Here is a 20732-nt window from a genome sequence, read left to right as displayed (position 1 = left end):
ACTATGTAGGGCAATAATATAAATGTCAAGGTAAACCGTCAAAAACATTTTTTGACACTAACTTGCGTTGCCGAAATGGAAGAAAAACTATTTAATATAATTCTGGAAATATTGACTCGATTACATTGACTTCCAGTACTATAGAATATTAGCCTGACTATAATACATAAACGAATTGTCATTAATTATTATTTCCAGGAATAATAGGTAATGAATATTATTTCATTAAAATATAATATTGTTTCTGGCATCCCCGATGCACAGTAGGTATCTGCAATCTATATTTACTTTGATACAATAATAGTCATAGGCACAATTTGGGTTGGGGGGGGGGGGGACTTCCCCCTCAGATATTTAACTGAGCGGGTAATAGTGTAATTTACATAATAGATTTTGAGTTGTACCGCCCCAAGAATTTATCCCAGATTATGCCTATGATAATATCTGATAGTTACCTACTGTCTGATTGTCGATTACATGGAAATTGGAATTTACCTATATTACTTTGTTTTATAACTGTATAGCCGTATAGGACACATGGGTAAGGTTACTATTAGGTACTACAAAAATAATAATATTCTAATAATGATTGATGTACCTACTTTTATAGATCTATGATTTTATAATTATTATTAATTATAACTTATTGCTACGATTCATAATAAATATATCAAAATATAGGTAAGTACCTGCCTATCGGTTTCGCAGTTCCTAAAAAAAAATTATTTAGAGTTTCGGTCCAAACCAGTCTTTTTCGGTATGGACTACGATTTCAGCAGTCGTCTCTCGTACAAATAATTGTACTTTGATAATAAGTTTAGGAGTTAACTATTGCAGTTTACTACTAAAATAATAATACTATTATAGAAAATAGAAAGAATAGTATAGCAATATTCAATAATCAACCAATCTAAGTTTAAAGAATCACTAAATGTTTATGATCTACATAAAATGTTTAAATTACATTAATACACTTCACAAGACATATAATACACCATAAAAATAAAATTATGATTTAATTGATTTGTAGTATGAAAATATATAACGATTATAATATTATTTGCAGATAATTATTTAAAGTTATTTCTCTGAATAATTTATAGACAGTATTCATTTTCAAATTGATATTTTCACTAAAAAAGAAACAAAAACAATTATATCTACATACAAATAAACGTATATTATGTAAATACAAAAAAAAATAAATAAATAAAAATGCGTAATATTTATACAATGTTAATACTGGGCAATTATTATAAGTGAATCGAGAATTTAGGTACATAAACCTGTTGTAGTATGAGTATAAAGCCAAATTAATAGTTCATTTTTTTCTCACGCATCTTTAATGAGTTCTCCGATTACAAATGCTCAGGCAAAATCAGTCGCGTCAGTCAACACTGACTGAATTAATATTAAAAAAAAACAATATAATATTATTTATACATACCTACCACTTAAAATTTATTTTAAGAACGAAAGAAAAAAAAAATAGTTATCGTGTAAAAATTTTAACACGTGATAGTAACGAGGATGTGAACCACGTTTGTCTCGGTGTAGTGTAGGTGAAAATATTATTGACTAGATGAATTCCACAAGAAAGTTGAAGAACAAAGTTTTCAAGTTTCCACTTTAATAGAGCTTGACGGCGCTACAGAATCTTTTGAGACAGGTGTATGTAAATTCTCAGTTGACTGAAAGCAATAAGATCATCAAATTTTTAGCAATGTATCATCACGATAAACATTTTTGAACATGATAAACTTACCTCTATGAGATGATCGAGACCGAATAAGAAGCCCTCCTCGTGGTTTCCAGGCACCCATGGTCGTCTGTGGGTAAGTACTGTGCTCTCGGGTACGTGTCTAGTTTTGGCAAAGTCAATCAGCCAAGCACCGATCTTAGTATCGTCGTATATAATCAAGATACTGCTACCCACAATCTGTAATAACACATTGATTTTGTATGTGATTGACCGAAAAATAAAACAATAAGTACTCGTAACGTGTCGCCCAACTTACCTCATGAGTTTTAAAGTAATGAGAACGATCCAATTTCGACCGTATTTCATTCAGTCTGGCAACCAGCCTTTGTTTGATGTCATGGCGGTCACCCAGGAACAAAGCAAGAGTGTTATTCACCTCTTCATCGCTCTTCACAGTCTTCAAGTCCGTTACGGGTGGAGAACCTCGAAACTGTAATGTTATTATGACAGTTAGTATGGTCAAAACAGAAAAATAATGCTTAAATGCACTGGCAAATGTAGGTGTATATTACCTTCATAGCTTCAATTCTAAAACCGTGACTGCACGTTGAACTCTGTTCTTCTCTGAACTGCATGTATCGTAGTTTTGTGACCGCTTGCAACTTGCGTTCTTCGGCATTCGGTGCTTCAGGATCCACGGCGATCATCTAGATGAAAAAAAAATCGTTTTAGCACATTTCTCGTTATTGGCATAGATCTTAATATACGCGAAGATAATATTAATATCACGGTCTCACCTTGAGGTACAGGTCTTGTCGGGCCGAGGAGTTTTTCACTTCCGATTCCAGGAAAGTGCGCGTGCCCATTTTGATGTCCATGACGTTGGGGTCCCGGAAGCCGTACAGCAAGTCTTGCAGCTCGATGAACGTCTGTCCGTTGTACTCGACTTCCCTGTAATACTTGGGCACGATGTCTTGAAGACTGGGCTCGTTGGAAAGGGCTTCGTACACGTCTCGCTCGGTGCCGCCACTGCACTTCTTCCATATTGTGCCCAGGCCGGCAGGTGCGAAACAGTCCGGATGTCCGGACAGCTGGAACCACGACTGTTGTTGTGGGACGCCCGTGGCCGACCTACAAGTCGCCGACTGGACGTTGGTGGCCGCTGTTTCTTGAGACTTGACATTTCGCACTTCGGTATCCGTTGCCGTCCCAGCCGTGGTCGTGCTGTTGTTGCGCAGCAACACATCACTGGCGGGTGCGCTCAACTCGAGAGCGTTCTAAAAAAATAAAACCCACACTTTATCAACCCACTGATAATTTTGAGAATTTAAATCTCAAATGGTTTTTTTTTTATGATCGACGAGTTATATACATACCAAAGCCAAGAATTTCAACAGCGAGTTTTCTTTCTTGTGGTTCTTTTTGGCTGACGAAGTCACAGAATTGCACTGCGAGCTCTTCCATTCGTTTTCGGTTTGCTAAAAAATATAAATAAAAATTCCAAACATTATTATTGTCACAATTTACAATTATTACAATATTGCAAGACCCTAATGAACGAATGCGTTTGTTGGGTGACAAACTAAATTATGTATTATTAAACAATATAATACGAGTGACGTTAGACCGACGCTACACCGACACGGCGGCACTATATTGATTCTCGACACTGTCAATTTCCGCTTTTTCTCATCCAAAATAAAAATACGTACAAAGCCATAACATATTATATACCTATACATGTGTACAATATACTGTCGCCTCCATACTAATGAACACACATTGCGAAGCCCTTGGAATTCTAATAGCAAAATGTATATACGTTTTACCGACAAGATTCATACGGTCAAGGTAAACCTCATATTTTATGTACACTAAATAGTCGTGAATCGGATTCACATTATAATATATTAATACAATATTTTTTTTTGTTACTTTTTATTTTTTTAAATTTTGTACGTCATTAAATACCCCTAAATTACGCACAGATTCAAATAATAATAGTCCGATAGACAAGAAATTTTTATTTTCGTTGCCCGTTGGCACGTAAAAGCGACGAGTTTTCAACGAAGTGGTCGTCAGTCACGTGGTGACTTGTGTTTGATGTGCACAGTGGTGTTATTGTTATTGTTACTGTTCTCAAGACCCCTCGGAATGCTCGACGAAAATTATGTTGTGCCAAGAATAATAATTAAACGTTTTCAAAATCTATTTATAAATTTATTTGCAATCGCTACCGAACCCAATGGATACTCACGAGGATACTCAGTATACTCATGAATTTCATCACAGAACGTGATCGAATTACCAATAGTCGTAGAAAGGTGTCGTCTCTGTTGGTTTTGAATAGTGTTAAATATTAATATTAGTCGATATCATTTTCCGTCTTGAACCATAAATGAAATAGCGTTTAAAATTAACTTATACGACTATACGAGACATTATTTATTACTTAATTACTTTTGCAAACCAACATTAGAGAACAATTATTGTCATGTCAGCTAATATTGTTTAATAACTCCGTACGACTATACTTATTTTTCAACTACTATATAATACCTAACACGAGTATTAGTATTATTACGATTTAAGCAATTTAGCGACTATAGTTTATATTTTGGTCTGCAGTCTTGTATATACCTGCTAGTTGCCACTGCGAAAAAATTTTGTTATCATAACGTAAAATGTTTGTTTCATTTGTGACAAACAAATGGTTAACCTGAGGTGTTTTTGCACAAACTGAGGTATGCGATGTGCACGGGCCTCGGTTTCAGCCGCGAGCATATCGGAATGGAGACTTGCTGCAGACTTAGTGTAATTATAAGTGGAAATTAGAGCCTATTATTATACATTGATGGACACTGGCCCTGCAAACTCGCAGTTACTAACAGTTAATCACTTTATAATTTAGCATATCCATCAAGCCTGCTAGTACAAAATAAATATAAATACTTTGAGTTAGGTATTCAAATACATGCTTATTGCTTAGTTATAAAGTACGTGGCACGGGGTACGCCTATGTCCAATATAGACTAAGTGTTAAAAACACATCATAAATTATAAAATATGAAATATTAACTTGGCAAATATGATTATACAAGCAACAAAACTATTTGAAAGTAGTCGTTAAAATGTTATTATTTCATTAACCTTCCATTATCATTACGATAAAAATGTTCGTGGTCAATTCTTAATAGAACTTTCGATATACGAACCCACAAATAATTCTGATTATATTATAATATTAAAATATTAATATATTATACAATTAAAATAAACGAATCTAAAATGCATAAACATTACAGCATTTAATCATTACAAATTACAATAAACACGTTATTCTATAAAATCATAATAATAACTAGGTATGTCCGAGTAGAATATAATATAAACGAATAAAATATAAAATGTTTATACAGCATAGCAATACATTGTTATGGCCAAATTGCTTGGAGAAAAATTAAACTTAAAATAAAAATAGTAACTAGTATACCTAATACCTATTAGTACAATTTTGAACAAACTATTTACATATTATTAATAATAATAAAATAATTGTCTTGTATTTTATAACACTGCATTACGGGTGCATACATTTAGCTTTGAATGTAGGTACGAAGTGAACGAACAAAATACAATATACATTTTAAATACACAACCAATTATAAATAAAAGCCGAAACGTCAACCTTTGATCTATTAATGTACATTATAAATTATATTAGTTTACTATACACCTATATAGTGTTATAGAGAAACTGTAGCTCATAAAGAAGCAACTATAAAAAATTAATAAACATTTAGGTAGATTGAAATGTGTCATTTTGCGCACGTGCATAGTTATTAATTTCTGTGCGATTATTTTTGAGTTCACAATAACGAATAATACCTATCTATGCATTGTAATTTGTAAATATCAGTAGTCGGAAGTACAATACGATTGCAAGCTGTGAGAAATAAACAATAAAATGACAACTGACGTTGTTTCACGTTTTTGAAGACTAGGCTGAATTATACATAGAATAATACGAAATATACAACGAGGAAATGATCAGTATGCCATGGGGCAGCAGCATGTGTTTTATATCAATCTCACTTCAAATGAACGTACCTCAAATCTAAAAAACAATTATAATAACAAAACTTACGTATTCACCAAACGATAGATTTCAAAAGAAATTAATTAAAAAAAAATTACAACTTTAAACACGTGTAGTGTGAATATTAATAAATAATAATAATAATAAACAGCACTGTATAAGTATGATGTATATGACAAATCATCGGATCGAATGGTAAAGGACCAGCGACAACGATAATATAACAACCAAGGTTAAAATTACTATTTGTTGTTAAACTTAACAGAAAAATGACGATAACAAAAATGATTTAAATGCATTTTTGGGTTTGCGGTCAAACGAAGGAAACGAAAACAAAAGGTAAATTGGACGTGAACAATAATATTATAAAATCACATCACGTGGCCACGTGGGTATCACGTTCGTTTGAAAAGATAAATAAATAAATAAATATATAAATACATAATATTATATAGTGTGATAAGGAACGCTGCTTTAGTTATGAAAATATACCGGATAATATCGACTCAATCGCCACAATATCAACATTTTTTTTAAAAATATATTTAATAATATTATAATTAATAAAATAATAGTAATTTAATTAAAAACATAAAAATAATATAATAATAAATGCTGATATTATGTCGATTGAGTTATATTAATATATTATATTATCCGGACCAGACAGGTGTCAAATGTCCATTTAATATATTTTTTTTAAATATATTTAAATCTTTATCTAAACTGAATGAATTATTTGCAGCCAATTATTTGAATGTGCAGTAATATAATATTAAAATCTTAAATATCGAAGTATCCGTTCAACCCCAACGGTCTTAGTCGAGATCTTTGTGTATCTACTGCAGTTGTCCCGTTAACAAGTATTATTAGAGTGTAGGTAATTAAAAACTATTGATATTCAAACTTAAATTATATTTATACATACAATTGTATGTTATGTTAAACTTTCCACATTGACAAACTGGTAGAGTCGTGATAAAATATCAAATTCTGGTTTTTCAAGAATGCATGACATTTAAAGTTTATAAACCTTCATAATATGGTAATATGCAATAAATAAATCACTATATTTTAAATGTATTATTCATTATAGCGTGTTTATAGTCAATTTTAATAAGACGCGTAATTTTTATGATGATGAACTGAATTTCTGCTTATAATAATAATAATGTATATGTATATTTATTTAATTTAAAGATTTTCAATTCATTCCAGTGGCGTAATTGCGGGGGGGGGATATCAAAAGTATCATTTTGCCCCCCCCCCAAATAATCCTCATTTAAAAAGTATTCTTAACAAGACTGTTAACATAATATTATAATATTTTTTTCCTTAAATTACCTTATAAAAGTTTATATTTATTTGAGGTTTCTTTTATTGAATAATATTATATTCTTGAAATCGCGATTACGACTATAGAAACGGCCGAACGGGGGGTTAATTTTATTGCCGCCCCCTAGATTTTTATCCAGTTGGCAGTTGCGCCACTGATTCATTTGATTCAATACTTTCATTTATATTTACAAGATACAGTACTATTCAATATTATGCTAAATACTTTCATATGTAAGTCCGTATACAATATAAATATCATGCATGCATGTGTATATTATGTATTTACATGTGCGTGCGCACGTACGCTTACCAAATACATATATATATATGTATACCTTATGTAAAACAAACAGTGCAATGTATGTAATACGAGTACCGTCTAATGAGAAGTACGTCAGGAACGATTCTGTAATTTAAAGTTGGAATGTTTTTGATTTGAATATATAAATACTAACACCACCATGACCCCAAGACGTGTTTACACATACATGACGATTACTCGTTAAATGAGTTTATTATATTATTATTATTAGTAATAAGGGTTCTATAGACATTAATAATAAGCATACGTCGATAATCAATAACCGATCTTCTCTTCTTTCGACATATTCTTTTCGAAACAAACACATTTAATAATAAACTGCGTGTATAAAGTGCCTAATTGAAAACTATTTTACATACAGTTATGCAAAATTCATTATAAGTAAACGTTCAATATTTTGACGTCCTCAACAAATTTTTTTTTTTAATTTTCACAATCTGCTATTTTCTGTAATAATTGTACGTTTATAACACAGCCAAAAAGTAATACTTCTGTGAAGTCAAACGTATAAAAGAATGAAAATGTGGTGCAATTTTGTTATTTTCATAGGCCACTGACCTCAATGGACTTTCTCTTTATCATCTGATTGAAGACAAGTTTCTTAAATTCTTTAGTTTAGTACCCAATACCAATTAATATTCATAAGATTCTTATTAAATACATTTTATATAGAAAAAGAAAGTACATTTCGTTAAGTAGCACCTATAGCAGCTATAGTGCTATTCTACATATTATTTAGACTTACTTATGGCGTTAAAATCATTCAATAATATCATTTTATGAACACCAAAAAACTGTTAAAGATCTTATAAATATTTAAATGATTAATGATGCAAATACAAAGTTTCAAAGAAAAGCAGCGATTTTGAATCGTAACTTGTATTGTTAAAAAAAGATCAGAAAAAAAATACGTAGGTAGTTCTTACAAATTTAAACAAGTTTTGTCATAAAAGGCGTAAAATTAAATACAGGTTGGATAGGTACATAATGATTTATGACAATCGATAAAATAAAAATAAAATAAAAATATTTGCTGTCAAATAGCAATTATATTTAAAATATATTACAGGGGATTAAGAGTGGGTAGGTACTGAAATATATTCCTACGTCACGGCTTATTAATGTTCACCACGCCACTGAGACTATTATAATTAAGTAACTGTATTTAATAAATAATTTATAAGTTAGGAATATAGCGTAAACCATGCAAATAGTCAAACGCTAAATAAACAAATGTACCTACCAGATACTTAAAATTATCAATAAATAAAAAAGTTTATTCAATATAGTTAACAATTTTATAAAACTACCTATATCAGTTATAATTTTGTTTTATCATAACTTTCTATTAGGCAATATGTCACAAAATTTGAACAATAGGCTTATTTGATAATATTTTTGAAGTAGGTACACAGGAAACACAGAGTGAAGAGACCACCCGGTGGAGGTACTTTGTCAATAACTAATCTATACACTTACATTTACCTAAATTTTTTTTTTACAAAAAATGAATTATATACTCATGTGAGCAGATCACGACACCACTGTCTTTTTAATCTCTTTTGGGAATTACCAGGTATGGATATGGATGCAAGTTGGGATATAAGACATTTATAAATAAATATTTAAAAAATATAAATCTACAGACATCATTTAATAAATAATTTATTACATTAAAATATGCGCACACACATAATGAAATAAAAGGAATCGTTTAATGTTTTATTAAAATTTCAAGATAACAAAGCTGCATTTATCAATGTACTTACATATATATATAAATATGGCAAAAAAAGAATAAATAGGTAAGTACTTACATTAAAAGTTTAAAAGTTGATTTATATGAAATATTATTTCATAATATCATTTTAAATGTAATAAGCAGTAGTGAAATTACCTGCCTAAAAAGATTTATCTAACCGACTATAAGTAATTCCAACTGAAATTACGTATGTATAATCATTTTTCTAAATGAAAAAAAGATATTCATATTTCATCATTTTTAGGTTCAACATGTTTTTGAAGAAATTATGAGATTTTTAGATCTTATAATTAGAAATATATTTCCAAATCGTCAACTACCAAATAAGGAAAATAGATAGGTATAATACGTAATTTGTATAAATAGTATTTAAATATTACTTATATTACTATTAAATATGAACATATTTTTATAATTACCAAATAATTTATATAGGTATATTTAATTGCAATTTGCAGAATTTAGTTAATAAAATTACAAAATACATTTTTAATATAAAAACAAGTTTTAAGATACTTGGGTATTTTAAATATTAAACTAGCATCTAAATTACTAAAAATACCTAATGCAAACAGGAAAAAGAAAATTAGCCTTTGCATATATAATATTATATAGATACCTCCTACTATTTACCAAGAAAACATAATTATGTATCTATAGATAAGTTGGGATCTGATGACGTAACAAACCGTTGTGGCTCTGTTAAATATTAGGTAAGTACCTATATATTTGTATTCAGTTTTATCATTTATTAGGAAATGCCATTCATTTGTGACAGTTATTATTATTTGTGATTATCCATGGTAATTTCCAACATGCTATTGTATTATTAAACAGGTATTATTGAGTCATGCCACATGATGGTCACTTAAAAGTTAAAATAATAAAACAATTAAAATCTGTTTTCGAGACTATTTAAAACAAATACAAGACTATACAAATACAAAAAGTCCTTTTTCGTGCGAATATTATAAATAGGTACCTACTAAGGTTACATTTTGATTGCTATAATTCAGTTTGTGTTAATAGGTACATTATCCTTCGTGCCACTGTGCCAGTTATGATACCAAAATTAAAGATAGTCGATACAGAATATTATACCGTGGTACAAATTAAAATTGTTATGACACTGCATTGCACAGTTATAAATTATAATTAACTCATGTTACATAATAATATATATTATAAACCAATGACCATAAACGATGGTATGAATGCACATGATTTGAATAATTTAAGCCTTTATGGCTTTATAGTTTATGTAATACAGCATTACCTTTTTTTCTATCTCTTTAAGAACACGCGAAAGTGACTTTTTTTCAGCATACATGCATACAAGCGACGTACAAATTTATTATACCAGTTAAAAATGTAAAACATAATAATATATTAAAAATAAATATCCATATATGTAGATGTTGATGATATTATAATTAATATAAACTGTTATTACGAAATTATAAGACAATAATACTTAGGTAACGTATTCAGGATCGATTACACAACATTCGAATTTGTAGCTTGTTAAATAGGTACAAGGTATAAGTTGAAAATATCATATTATTATATCGTGACTGAGGGTGGATTTCCGGAAGGCATATGAATGTATGTCTTATAATATCATAAACCTCGTCATAAACACTACCTACCTATAAGATAATTGACACAAACCTGAAACCAAAATATTGGTAAAATCAAAAATTGAAATATAAAGTACACATTGTGTCATGTAGGTTAAAAAATAGGTACTAAATAGGATTTCATAATACATTTAATAATGAGAGATTCATGAAAAATTAAAACCGGAGATTAAGGGTTGTAGTTCTGTCGGTCGGTAATTCAATATAAAACTACATACATAGTCCAAAAAGTACTGAAGACGATATAATAAATTCTCAACCGAAACATCGAAAGTGGTACAAGCGATTTACGAAAAAGTCAAATTATGTATTATGCAAGTACAATGTACAAAATATAAAGTGGTACTTAAAGCGTTTATTGACACAATATAAAAAAAATATAATTAACAGTCAAGGTTTTCGTCATCTGACGAGTCTATTGTTTTACTAAAAAAAAGTAGAAAAAAAAATTAAATACAAACGTATACTTTATTATTCCAGTTAAAAATCTAACGGTGGTCTAGGGCCGACGAGTCCTTGTAAAGACGTGCAGCAGCGATTAACACCGTTTGGAGTACCTACATCGGAGAAATGGCTATTACATATTATTATAAATTATAATAGGTACGTAGGTATCATACGATTGAAATTCAAGGGAACACCCAACGACGAAACGGATGGGAAATCGATACACGCGCGACGCTGACATCACTGTCTCGACCGGATGTGTTTATTTCTAACAACGGACCTGGGTCAAAATTCCAAATTGTGTACTTTGAAATCAGTGAGGCCCCGTAGACGTGTGTTTCTCTGTTAATAATTTTTTTGCTGTACACACGGTGATCGCAAGAGAAACGAAGATACGCACCGTTGCAGTGAAGGAAACACTTTTGAACGCGTTAACACTTTTGTTCGACAAACAGACAAAACATGATATTATATTATACACTAATACCTGTGTTAATTGTAAGTACGGATGTATCTGTACGGATGTACTACCCGGAACACGTTTACACGTATATAAAACATCAGTAATCTACGATGAAAAAAATTGCACGCGTAATAATAAATTGCAGAGAAAACAGCCAAATAATCGTATCGCTGTGTAAATTTCTAGTTTCTAAATAAAGTTTTAGTATAGGTACATATTATATATTATACATGTATATTTATTTAAAAAACTTGCGAATATGATTAAATTAACGTATACCTAGACTATATTATCAGATTAGAGCGTGGTGTTATGCAAGAACCAAGGCTAAAATGTGTATACTCTATACTCATATTATAATAATCTAAAGGCGGTTGTTTAATAATGCATAGTTTTTTTAATGAACATTATTTAGGGCACGTCGGTTTAGCGGTTTGTACCGAAATTACGGTCGGCATTATTTTAATTTAAGTAAACGTCACAATGTGACATACCTGTTGAACGAGGCTGCTCATCGCTGCAAAGTCGGGGGATTCGTGCAGTCGTGGGTACATAGAATAGATACTTGTCAGTTATTTTAATTTTAAAGGCACGTGGGAATACTAATATCTATAATATTTTATATTATAGTATAAACACTCTGCACCTGTTTGATTTGTACTACCGCGTTTGTGCTACAACGCCAATATAATACAATACAATATATTTATTACAATAAAATATTATACAACAGAGCTTGGGTACAGCAGCGATGGGAAGGGGTATTTAAAAATAAAGCATTTTTGGGTATTTACCGCGATAATATTTTACTTGCGCGCAATCATGTATTAATAATATTATAATATTAAATAATAAATAATAATAGTTCGCACATCACGACTGCTGCAGTTGTATCACGCACCCAGAATAAATAATAATAACGTGCAACCCAACGAATTTACAAACAGTAGGTATATCAATTATCATAATAATAATGAAATCACAATCACGTCAACTCACTTTGCCGGACATAAGTTTTTCTAACTGTCCGATGGCTTTGGAGACGACGGTGAACGAGTCGAAGAACGATTGTCGGCTGGCCACAGGGCACACGGTCATGTCGCTCATTCTCATATTATATTTCTACGTTTGAATAATTTTGTCTTCACGACGCGATGGCGGCGCAAACGGTATATAAAACGCGACACAAAATCGCATCAGCGGCAACAATCGGAATAAATAATAATAATATATTATTATATTGTATTGGAACGTGTTTTCGAACTGCACACGGTTATCGCGCGACGAACAAACACTCGACACTCGGGGGGTTGGAGGACGTGATGGATCGAGGGAAAAACGATCGTTATTATTAAAACTGTTAAGACCGCGATGATAACGCACTGCAGCTGATGATCGAAGTGAACGATGCCGGTTGTACCGCAAGTGCATAGGATGCTATATTATTCGATAATACATTAATACACGTGATGACCACAATTTATTTTTATGCTAAAAAAAACAATATTATTGTAAAAAACACAAAAAACTGGCGGGAACGCGTCGTCGACGGACCGTGTTCGTGGCGGACGCGTACGGGAATGCCGAATGAAGACCCAAAACCCAATCCAATAGTATAGTGGCAGACTTCGTGAATCGTGTTCAACGCCGCCGTAGTGCCGCATACGCACGCGTGTAAAGGTGAAAATACCAACGATGGTCTGGTGTGGGGCGAACTGTGTATGTGGTTTCCCCCTCCCCGAAAACGACCGCAAACGACTACCATATTATTATTGTACATGTACAGTATACATAAATACATATACTGGCTCATTTTAGGTCATCTAAAAAAAGCGTGCGTACAGTAGCGGAATATTTATATCAGCTATCAATATTATTATTAAGGACATGCTATATGGTTATAAGTATATAGAATATTATATTATATACATGTATAATATTATTACATCGATATTGATATGTTAAGTTCATAAAATATAACTACTACTGTTGTTGGCTGTTGTACTACCTGTTGTTTATAAAAATGTGCCGTCGTTTGTTATTGTTTTTTGCTGCCGTAATATTTATTATGATTTTTGAAAGTAACGAATATTTGTGCCAGACAAGTATCGTATTATATAATATTTATGTGTGTCTGTCCCGTGTCTGTCTTGGACATGGATGAAGTGTGATACGTAGCATCCAGAATGAAAATTTAGCTATTCTATAGAATAATATTTTAATATTATACATAATGACTTATATCTACGTAATATTGTAAAAATAAATATCAAGTTAACTTTAAACGAGTAATTGAATAAAAGTAATTTGTAACTAGTTGTTATTTTAATGGGGCAAAAGACAAAAGTAAAAACTCCCGTCATTCACAACAGTTTGTAAGCCATTTTATCGTTAAATATCCATTACATTTTTGATTTTAACACTTAAGGATTGGAAATGTAATTCAAGATTTCACCTTAGGGTTTTGGCTGGAATTAAAAAAAAAAAACGACCATTCTTAGATTGCCCAGTTTTTTTTTGTTACGATTTTAGTATTTTACGAATAAATCTTCAGAGATTAATTTAATGCATACTACTCGATTAATTATTAAAATTATAACTACTTAAAAATATCATATCATTAGAACTTTAAATAATCCTTATAACGATTCAATAGCATTCAATTAAAACAATATTAAAATCTAAATTGAACATAATAGATGAGCGTATTATGCCATAAGAATTAAACGATAAAAAAAACTTAAGTAGTTATTAAATAATGTAAAGTATTAAAAAATTAAAATAAAAAAATACCGGACACATATAGATTGTATGTTGACTGTTGAGTATTCATCTCACTTTACTAAACTCGGTGAAAGTGTTGTGCATCGTGTATATTTAAGATTTATATACAAGTATATTTTTAATTTTTATACATATTTAATAATAACGAAATTAGACGAATTAAAATAATATTATAGATTTTTAGGCTTGAGCCAACCAACAATTATTGTAATAATAGAAAAGGTTTGATCACGTTTTTATGAAATAGACGTAATATTAGTAGTCATATGCATAGGTAATGACATAATATAATTTTTCAAGGCTATACACTTTTTATTTTTGCAAGGTTGTAATTAAAACAATAATTAAAATAATAAATTATTTTTTCAATTGTGATGATCAGTTAGGCGACATAAGTATCAATTTCTTTTTTTATATATTTCATTGAAAACAAATTAAATTATAGTTTTTAAAACAATAATAACAATAACAATTTATGCATCTTAAATAAGACCTAACATAAACAAATACAATATAGGCTACTTTTAACAAACAATTCGGTGTAAAAATAAAATAATAATTGTAGCAAAATAAATTCTAACATTATTAATTTAATAATTAAGAATATTAAATAAATAGTTATATTATAATAGTACACTATATTAGAACACGATATGTGTGGTATCTACATAAAATACAATCAATATTGCTATCAATTTTATGCAAAATAAAATTGTATAAAAATACAGATCAGAGAATAAAATTCCACAAAGTATAGCTAGTATAAGACTATAAGATGATATCAATAAACAATTCATAGAACGTAAGTAGATCAAGCGCAACAAGATAAACATTTTTGAAGGCGGAGGGGGCTAAGATTATGTGTTTAATTCGAGTGGCTCAGGGTCCAATCCGCTGCCCTCAGTCTTTTTTTTGGCCCCCCTTAAAGACATAATATTATGTATTATTATTAATATATATTATGTAGTAGATATATTTAACAATTTTAAAGTTTTAATGTCTTAAGATATATAACAAAAAATCAATTAGTTACATTAATTATTGAAATTCCAAATTTTAAACAAATTTAAGTAACCTAATCATCATAATTATAAATGTATAAATTAATATTGAGCTGTAAACTGATAATTTGTGTATTATATAATATAATATTATTAAAAATATTACTTTAGATTCTGAGTGGGACGATGAATGTATTGATTTTACAATGATATTTGATTTTTTTATATTTTATTTTTTATTTTTGTGTCTGTCGTCACCATTTAGCACAGTAAAAATGCTTAGATTTTCTTCAACAGTATCTATTCTGATAGGAAAGTGAATCTAGTTGGTACTTTGGGGGGGTTAAAAGTAGAAATTTCCCAGTAGTTTTCAAAAGCGCCGTGAAAAACAAAAGAAAAATTAAGACGGGAATTTTCACGCAAAATTAGTTTTCGATTTTGGTTTTTGGTGTAACTCTAAAAATACATGAAATACATGAAATTATATACATGTATACATGACATTTTCACTGGTTGTTAATATTTGCATTTTCTATACACGATAAAATTTAAAAAAATATTTTAATTTGTTTTGAACTGAAAATTTGAAACTTGAAAATTTAAAACAAGGTTCCACGTAAATATATAAATTACTTTATTCACAATAATATCATCAAATATACTTGGTAACGTCATAGGCTGACTGACCGTTTTCGCTCAGAATCGTTTTTCTTATACAATGATATTATATCATTGAATCCAAATTTAACACCATCCATTACAGTGACCCACTTGTAACCTACTAACCGAAATCCACTTACCCACCTTTTTTTGTTTGTATAGATGTGTAAATTGGGCATTGGCATGCCGACTACAAAAGGTTGAATAGCATAAAGCCCACCATTTTTACAGTCGGGAGAATGAAAAGTGGCCGCTGTTGATATGTTGGCAACCTTTTTTTCTTCGAAAAGCAGGGATAGTAAAATTCATATACAATATCATTCTGTAATACATTTGTATAGGTAATTATATCTAAATCTAATATTTCAAAATGCGCGCTCTGCGAAACCATCACTGAAATTCACCACCACAAGTGTGCCCATCAGCGGCCACTTTTCATTCTCCCGACAATATAGTTATCATACTTATTTAGTTATTTGTAACTATGAAATCAAGTATATATTAGCGGTTTATCGGTTAAATAATTAAATCATTCTAGTTATTATAAATCGACCACATATATTATTTTGTTTGCAAGATATTATAATATTTGTACCTACATCGTAAAATAAAAAATAAAAACAAACACCTATTTAATTAGCGAAGACGAATATATTTTTATACTTTAAAATATCTCTATAGTTTTACAATTAAATCCTAGCCATATTAATTATAACTATTTGTTATAACTTATAAGTACTGTATTTTAAATACCTATTAAAAAGCTTTTATTAATTAATAATTGTTTACCATTAAAAACAAATTATTAACCAATTAGGTGGTTAGTATATTTTTTTAAATACGCTATGATAATTAAAACTACAAAAGTTTGATTAGGAAATTTTAGAAATATAATATAATATATGGGTGCATAATGCATATTATATTAATAATATTTGATATTTTATGAGTTTATGGACTCAGGAGTTTTCGCTGATAAATGATTCAATTATTTATATTTTAAAGCTTTACTTGTCTAATAAAGTTTATTTATTACATATGTTGTTAAAAATTATTATAGACTTTACACAGCATTACAGCGACTAAACTATAAATAGTTTTTGGAAATAATTACATTATTATAATTTATAGTCGATTTCCTTAAGTCGTTAAAAATTAAAATATGTTAAAGTATTAAATAATTTTCGAAACGCCAAGAGAAAAAACGTCGATGAGATGCATTCGTGTATTTTGATTAAAATAATACAAGTTACTCATTTGGTAAGCACTAAGCTTCAATCGCCTCTTATTTTAGAACGCAGTCGCAATTGTATGAAGCACTGAAGCTATAGCCGTATTTTTAGTATCTACCTACGTACAAAATACTAAAGTGAAAAAAAACAAATTAGTAGGTAAAAAATATTTCTAAATAATAAAGTCTCTGGTAACAAGTTCCTTTAATATCTGTGGTGGCCCGTGGGCAGTATGGATGAGTGGTATACTGTATGTTCATATAAACTTATAGTGTACACTGTACCAGTGACGTAACCAGGATTTTGGAATATGAGGGAGGGGGGCAAAGCAAAAAAAGTAAATCGGCGACCGTTCTATTACCCGATAAACGCAAACAAATAAGAATAAAAATGATAACATAAATATTGGCAATGTGAAACCAATTAAAAAGAGCACCTCTATGGAAATTTTTCAACAATTGTATACCTACTGATTATTTATAAAAATAAATGCCAAAACACGTTCAAAAATATATTTTTACATTGAAATTCGGAGAACGATTAGGAACACATTTTTTTTCAGACACCTAAAATGAATGCAACGTTTGGTTACATCATATTTTTTAAAATAATACCATATTTGACTATTTGAGCACCAATACGTTTAGGTACACATTTTTTCGATTTTTTTTTTTAGAGTCTATAAGCGTTACCCAGGAGACACCACGGGACGGTTGGCTCATAATGGTTTCCCAATTTTTTTTTTGTAACTAATTTAAAAAATTTTTTGTATTACATAATGTTATATTAAATCATAGGGTCATTACAAAAATACTAAATCTACTTAATTCAAAAATTGTATTTTATTTTATTTACTGCTATCTTATTTAGTACTTATACAATTTTATTTTTTTCCGACATACGTGGACCGTGATAAATATTTCTTAATATTATTGTCAAGTTTAAATTCATTAATTTTGTATTTAAATGTATTTAAATGTATTTAAATGTTATGTTACAGTAACGTTTAGATGGTACAACAAAAAATGTTGTGCTCATCTTTGTTATCCTTAATTTACTATTCAAAATTACCAATTATAATGTACCTTTTACTTTTACACTTTTAGATTCTAAGCGGAGCGAGGAAGCTAGTGATTTTACAATGGTGTTTTTTTTTATCCTGTATACAAAATCCTGTCTACAAGAAAGAGTGCTTTGATTTCAACATATAGTACCTATAGATCTTTTAGTAAATCGGATCAAGATGGTACTTTAGAATGGTCATATTTCAATTTTCTCAATAGTTATTTAATGCAACGAGAAAAACCACCGACAAATTACAAAAAACCACTAAAAACCAGATTTTCAATTTTAACGCCTTGTTTATCCCCATAAAAACGAATAAAAAATAATAATATTATAATATTAATTCATCTTACAGGCTATAATAAATACTAACAAAATAAAAATCCAGACTGACAAACCGCCTCCGCTCAGAATCGTTTTTCGTATACAATGATATTATATCATTGAATTCAAGTTTAATACAATCCATTATACAATGATCCACTTGTAACCTACTGTACATCAGAGCGACGTCCACTTACCAGCTTTTTTTTAATTTCGAACTTCATTTGTAGTATTTATATTTTTGTATTAATAATAAAATATTATGAATATTATATATTATATTATATTGAATAAATATAATATAATTAATTAATATGAGTCACACAATTTCAATCATCATGGTACAAATATTGCATAAAAGATAAATTGGATTCACTTTAATTTTTCAATACATTTTTGATTTACAAATCATTGTTTATAATTATTACACATGACGTAATAACTCATAACACGAATGAACAAAATAGTATCTTATTTTTCTATTATTTCCATAATGGAATATTTCAGATTTCTTTATGGTATAAATGTATAATTAATATATTTTATTGAGTTATTATTTCAAAAATATGCGTTTTTTTTTAATATTAATAATTATTATTATGCGACTATTCGTTATAAATATATTAAAAAACTTAAAACCGTTATCCATAGTAATTGTTTTTATCAGCATTCAGTGTTAAAAGTTTATACTATAACTACCTATAACACGTGAAATGTATCGTATTAATTTAACGAAATACGACACCACGGCGTTGAAAATATTTATTTTGATAGTAAATATTTAGATGAGGAATTTTGTGTTTCAGAGTTGAAATTTTATAAACGTCATGTATAAATTATGAACACTATAATATTATATACTATAAAACCGAGTTTCGCTAGAATGTGATAATCTAACATTGAATTTAACACTAAAATAAAGTACATACGAGTTGTACGAATAGTCAGCTTTAAGCCTTTAACGTATGACGTACGATATATTTTTAACAAAACAAAAATAATTATAAAGAAATATTATAATTAGCTTTAATAATAGAAAGACAGGAAGTGTAGCGAACTAATTAAGCAGACATAAACTGATAATGTTTCAAAAAAAGTTTATCTTTTTTTAAGCATCTACCATTTTTGACTGTTTGTAGATATGTATTTTATTCAGTAAACAGATTTGATAAAGATAATAACTATATATTAGGTTGACCTACAAACAAAAAACTAAATATTTATACTTGGCGATGTCAGCAGTTGGCACACAACATACTATAAAAAAGCGCAAGTTGTTTGAAAATTTGAAAACTTTATGCATAATCTCACATGAAAAACGATTCTCGGAAGCTATAGAGTTATATTAGGTGACTAATGAGAGTATAACATAATGACTAATAAATAATTAGATAATGAGCGATATTTTAAGTATTTTAAATAACTAAGCACCTGTTTTACGTTCACGAACTCGTTGTACGTATAACAAAGGGCCGTGTTCATTATTTATATAAGTACCTATCTATACGTATGATTTTACGATAAAAATAACCGATGCCTATAAATTACTCGTGTTTTAATTTTTTTTTGAAAGATTTAAAAGTCAATTAATAATGGAACTTTAATTTTTTTTTGAAAGATTTAAAAGCCAATTAATAATGGCACGAGTCTTATAGTTTATTTTCTACACTTTGGGAAACCGCCTGAGAAAAAAGAAGAATGACATTATGAGAGTAACGATTTATAAATAATATTTTTGATATGCTTCTGATATATAATAATAAATATATTCGCAATAATTATTGTGGTACAACGTTTTTGAGGTTTTATAATTAGTCCCAAGTATACTTCGATTCTTCACTGATCGAACCTACCTCCTGCAAACGCCACTCAATAACGTGAGCGATTACAGAG

The 20732-nt window shown here is 29.4% G+C and overlaps 1 protein-coding gene across 5 annotated transcripts in view; it reads right to left on the bottom strand.

Annotated features, from left to right (window-relative positions):
* Positions 1 to 1161: 1161 nt before the first annotated feature.
* LOC132942107 (inositol-trisphosphate 3-kinase homolog) overlaps positions 1162 to 20732 on the bottom strand; it is an 88337-nt gene continuing 68766 nt past the window's right edge. For 3 of the 5 annotated variants that reach the window (XM_061010416.1, XM_061010419.1, XM_061010417.1), the window contains 6 exons: positions 3079 to 3180; positions 2500 to 2979; positions 2275 to 2409; positions 2019 to 2192; positions 1766 to 1939; positions 1162 to 1691 (listed from right to left, as the gene is read on the bottom strand). In XM_061010416.1, coding sequence (XP_060866399.1) covers positions 1617 to 1691; positions 1766 to 1939; positions 2019 to 2192; positions 2275 to 2409; positions 2500 to 2979; positions 3079 to 3180 — 1140 coding nt within the window. In that variant the 3' untranslated portion in view covers positions 1162 to 1616. Of the gene's footprint in view, positions 1692 to 1765; positions 1940 to 2018; positions 2193 to 2274; positions 2410 to 2499; positions 2980 to 3078; positions 3181 to 12267; positions 12416 to 12772; positions 13425 to 20732 lie in introns of those variants that run through there. The other 2 variants (XM_061010418.1, XM_061010420.1) reach the window with 2 other exon arrangements.

The sequence above is a fragment of the Metopolophium dirhodum genome, chromosome 3 (genome assembly GCF_019925205.1).
Source record: "Metopolophium dirhodum isolate CAU chromosome 3, ASM1992520v1, whole genome shotgun sequence".
Taxonomy (NCBI): Eukaryota; Metazoa; Arthropoda; class Insecta; order Hemiptera; family Aphididae; genus Metopolophium; species Metopolophium dirhodum.
This window is presented reverse-complemented; position numbering and strand designations above follow the sequence as displayed.